Source organism: Physcomitrium patens, chromosome 12, assembly GCF_059467195.1.
Source record: "Physcomitrium patens ecotype Gransden chromosome 12, ASM5946719v1, whole genome shotgun sequence".
Taxonomy (NCBI): domain Eukaryota; kingdom Viridiplantae; phylum Streptophyta; class Bryopsida; order Funariales; family Funariaceae; genus Physcomitrium; species Physcomitrium patens.
Window position 1 is genome coordinate 3,913,515 of NC_143421.1, and position 4,905 is coordinate 3,918,419.

The 4,905-nt window shown below is 40.2% G+C and overlaps 1 protein-coding gene across 1 annotated transcript; it reads left to right on the plus strand.

The window, feature by feature from the left end:
- Positions 1 to 1,146: 1,146 nt before the first annotated feature.
- LOC112290032 (protein LOW PSII ACCUMULATION 1, chloroplastic) lies at positions 1,147 to 4,339 on the plus strand. The gene is made up of 6 exons (XM_024535916.3): positions 1,147 to 1,719; positions 1,974 to 2,195; positions 2,350 to 2,627; positions 3,221 to 3,320; positions 3,703 to 3,753; positions 4,042 to 4,339. Exons 1-6 carry the CDS (start codon positions 1,424 to 1,426, stop codon positions 4,178 to 4,180), a joined length of 1,086 nt encoding a protein of 361 aa, XP_024391684.1. The 5' UTR covers positions 1,147 to 1,423; the 3' UTR covers positions 4,181 to 4,339.
- Positions 4,340 to 4,905: the final 566 nt, after the last annotated feature.

The window sequence follows — 4,905 nt, forward strand, 5'->3', positions numbered from 1 at the left end:
TAAAATATTCTCAAGTTGAGTATTTTAGTCTATTAAAGGTGCTCAAAGAGTTATTTTAAATATCTTTAAAATTCTCTAAAATATTTTATTATAATCTCCATCGGTTTTTTTTTTTAATTAATCCATCAACACATAAGAGATTATTTTTACAATCAAGTTCCTATGTGATATTTAAGAAGCACTATTAGCAATTTTTTAGAATTATAAGATATTATTCAACAGCATTCTAAACTAAGCTAAAAAAAACCCCACAAAATTTTAGACCAATTTTGGATAAAATATGATTTGAAAATTTTATAATAAAATATAATAAGAATTGTGCTAATGCCACCATAATTTTTCATCTACTTAATATACTTATTTAGTTTTTTTATTCCAATAAAAAAATTAATAATATATATATATATATATATATATATCAAACAAGTAAGAAATGGTTATGATGGCAATAGCAAAAGATATGGTGGCATTAGCAACACCCTATAATAAGCCTAATAAAACAAAAATAAAATATTTAAGAATATATTTCTAAATAAAAAAAATTAATTAATATCAGTAAATTAATAATATAAATACCAAGTTATCTTCCATTTCAACTTAAATTTGAAATCATTCATACAAAAAAATAAGGCACAAAATTCATGAACAAAGATTTACAACCTATGAAATGTTGCAGAGCATTTGAAAAAAGTATCCCTGCATATGAATATAAACACATATTCATATATTCAAATTTAATATAAAATATAATTTCAACCATTCCAAATAAATCAAAATTAAAAAAAAAAAAAAAAAAAAAAAAAAAAAAAAAACTTTAAAAGACAGGTAACTTTGCACATACTTTACCCTCACAAAACCATCAATGACACACATTCAGCATCACAAGTCTATGGAAAGAATTCTTATTTTATTTTATTTTTTTGCTTTGAAATGGATGAAAAAAATAACAAAGCGCATAAAAGGATGCTCACAAACACTCAAGCAATTATCCAGAATCTTGGCTGGATGAATGAATGAGAAGTTAGTTCCCCAGATTCCGGATTCCGAGATGGAAGGGGAACTGGTTCGCGCGGAGGGAACAAGGGGAACGGGGGAGGGGAACTCCATCTTGTATCCGAGGCCGTGTTGGCACCACACGGACAGCGCCCTGTTGTCGAAGTCTGTGAGCCTCAAGAGTGGCGATGGAGCTTCGAAGGCGTGAAGCGATTGGGAACCCTGCGAGCGTGGGTTTCGGTGCCACCACGTTGAACGTCTCTTAGATTCAGAGCACACCCTACCTAGACTTCCGAGCTATCGACCCATCAAAGCAATTCTGCAATTCTTAAATGAGAATCTGGGATTCTTTCCTGTGCGAGGAGACCCAGCCAGACGGACTCTGCTCGTAGCGCGGGGTGTTAGCCGATTGTCCCAGGCCGTGTATTGAATGGGGGGCGTGGGCATTTGTCCGGACATGGTTTCTGCAATTTCACACAGCCCCAGCTTCTCCTCTTGTAACAATGCTGTAATAAAATCGTCCCGCTTTCATTCGCGTAGGTCGCTTCCTTTGCCGCGCGGACTCGCTGAATTCTCGTCTCAAAGTTCTTTGTACGTCAGGAGAAGCGACAGATTGGAATTGGCTTGTAGGGGCGGTGGCGCGCGAGGTGTGAAATTGAATGGGAAACTAGTGAGAGTCGTCTGCGCTAAGGGTAGCGACAATGGACCTCCTCGGCCTGAATACAGGTATTTTTCTTGGCAGTTGCTTCTGTTTGGTGTCAGTGTGTCTTTCATTTTCCAGGGTCATGGCCTCTGGATGTTTTGTTGAAAACTGTATCTGATGGTAGGAAAATGCTGTCCCTATATTTGAGAAGCAATGATTTAAGGGAATCAGACTCACGTAAATCAGTTTGTCTGGTCCTTTTAAGGTAGTGGATCATGGGCTAAGTTGTGTCTGAGAATCATTCTTAAGCATACGTTGTCCACCTTTTGAATTGCAGCTCTGACGCAAAAATTCGAAGCGAGGTCATTGCCCCATTTCGTGCGCTTCGGATGTTTTTCTATGGCGCGTTTATGGCAAGTGGGGGTGTTGGTGGTCTGATCGCCATTACTCGTCTAATTGCAGCTTTGAACAACGCACCAGGTTCAGGGGATCCCATTGAGATCGCCAAGGGAATAGCAATTGACTTCGGAGCAGTACTTATCTTTGCATTGCTGTACAGGTCAATTGATAACCCCTGTGCAAACTTGAATCCGTTTCATGTTTCCTATCCGTCATGACCTTTCTTACGGCGCTCTTGTTGCAACTGGTTTCTTGCTGATTTCATATGTCCCCGTATCGATCCTTCAAGTCCTTCACATAGCTTATATTTGCAGGTCAGACTCGAAGGCGAGAGATAAATCATTAGCCAAGATTGCCAGGGAAGAGAATTTATCGAATTTGCGACTTGAACTAAGCAATAGAAGAGTAGTGACCATTGGGGAACTGCGAGGAACTGCTCGCCTTGTCATTCTTGCTGGTCCAGGTTCCTACATTGAGGAAGCATTCAAACAAAGCGAGCCTTACAAGCAGGAACTTCTTGATCGTGGGGTGCTGGTGGCTGCGTATGCAACAGATGGGGCCTCTTTTGCAGATTATAGCTCTGTCTCATCCAGTATGTTCTTTTTATTCTTTAAATCCATCCTACCCGAGTACTATGATCATGTCGGTCTCTAGGAGGCGAGATCTAGAATGTGATTTAAGCCTTCAAATTCCACTGTTTCGAACATTTTTAACATTTGGTTTTTTTCTATGACCGATGTATATCTTCGAACCGGATCATTGGGGCTGCATCAACTACTAAACCACTGACTTTAATCTCACAATTGTACTGCTCATCCATTGAGACCTTGCTCTTCCTATACTGTGACTGTGTGATGAGCTCGAGTGAATGAGTGATAGTAACACTAGATTGATGAGAGCGGTTACGTAGTTGCTGGAGGCACGATGAGATATTTTTGCAAAAAATCTCTACAATTCTGAACGATGCTATCTTCGTAATTTCACTTCTTCCATGTGCGACTAGTCTCTTCTGGACAAACTTTTAGTTATCAATGTTATGCAGTTCAACTCAGTGACTCACTCTGATAACATCCTTGACAGTGAAGTGCCGACTCACGGACAACGCAGGGCGTCTTTATCTGGACCTGACGACGTCCTAGCTTCATCCCGCCGATTGTTGAAGCTAAAATCTCTTCTTTTGTGCAGGTAACAAACAAGATTCAAGCGAGTCAAACCAATCGGTTGCTGTAGCTGACCTTGAGAAAAAATGGAGAGCAACACCGATTTATACATCGGAATGGGGGAGGTAGGCATCACGGCTGTCCAGGAGCCTCGATGTGTTTTTTTTTTTGTTTTTTTTATTTTTCAGCCTGTCATGACTGCACACTCTCCTATCACATGGAGGTTTAAAATAACCTATATAGTGACTTGGAAGTGTATCATCCTTCACTGAATTTCTCCTGGCACTGATAAAAAAAATTATCTGTTGTCCTGAAAGCAGGGTTTAAGCACATAAGACTTCGGTTTCGTTTTATCCCCGCCTTAGTTTAGTGCCCTTATAATGTCATTCGAGATATGTACGCTGCGTCAGCATTGTTTAGGGGATGGCTATGAGGTTGCGCACTTTTTAACCATGTAGTTAAGCAGACAGTACGTAGGATTCTTACGTGTGCGAGCACATCTTGCAGGTGGATAGATGATCAGAAGAAACTCGCGAACGTTCCACCTGACCAACCAGTGTAAGTGTTAAACCCAATAACTTTGGTTGTTCTCACCTTGTGATCTCATGCCTGGACCTGTGAATCCACTCAGATTTTGTAGTTAAAACAAAATGTCTGCTGAATTAGGTCCTGCTTTTGTTTTGTCAAATTTGAACAAGAAACACACTTTCAGTCGGACTTAATCATCGAAGAGAGACTACGATACTAAAACACTTCTTACCAGGGTGTTATAAAAGAGAGGTTTCAATTTTGTTTTCTTTTCACGGCTTGTAACAACAATCATTCAAATTCAATTTTTTTCTGCAGATATGTATCCTTACGATTAGATGGAAGGGTCCGTGGAAGTGGAATCGGCATTCCTTCTTGGAAAGCTATGTCTGTGCAGTTACCACCCATCAAGGGTATTTGGGGGGGTGTTTTTGACGGCATGGATGGCAGAGTCTAACTCGAACTTCGGCAAACCAATACGTCTTTCGTCTCTTTCAAACGTAACAGATAGTCAAGAAAACCAGAAGCAGAGAGGAACTCTGTACTCATTGTATGAGAAACTGTGAGCTACATTGCTGTGCAAATGGATTCTCTCATTGATCTTTGGTTGTGGTTCTATGACTGTCTGCTGGTTGATTTTTTTGTATCTGATATGCATGTAGGATAACGATGCTGACTCCTTCAGTTTTATGGCGTCACAAGGAGGTCCATGATGTGGATTGTAAGTGGTGTTTTTCAAATCTGATTGCTTTCTGAAACTTAAAAACTATTGCAATTGTTTAATATTAAATATCACATACAGATAAGTGAGCCTGATCGCCCTCACACTCTTCTCTAGAGGGTATCTATAGATGCGAGAAGAATCCTTCCCTTCCGCGTCAAAGCAGTGACTGCGTGAAGAGGGCACGACGCCCCTTCACTATTTGGAATACTTGTGAGAATGATGTGAAGAAATTCTTGCTTAAGGCAGAAAAAGGAGACCTATTCTCCCACCTGTAGTTAGGGCTGCTTTCCTGCTTGGCCATGACAGGCATATCAAGACTTCTGTCATCCTGTAATTATCTTGACTTAACCAGGCCATGCAGCACTAACATTTGAGAGGAACATGTTGCTCAATTTTTCGGTCTGGCGAATTGAAGTGACAGTCACGCGTCAGATTTCAACGCTGTTCGTTCCCTGCCC

Coding starts and splice junctions, on each gene's coding strand:
- LOC112290032 (XM_024535916.3), top strand. CDS start 1,424: ATGGGGGGCGTGGGCATTTGTCCGGACATGGTTTCTGCAATTTCACAC. Junction 1,720..1,973: donor CCTCCTCGGCCTGAATACAG/GTATTTTTCTTG, acceptor TTTGAATTGCAG/CTCTGACGCAAAAATTCGAA. Junction 2,196..2,349: donor ATCTTTGCATTGCTGTACAG/GTCAATTGATAA, acceptor TTATATTTGCAG/GTCAGACTCGAAGGCGAGAG.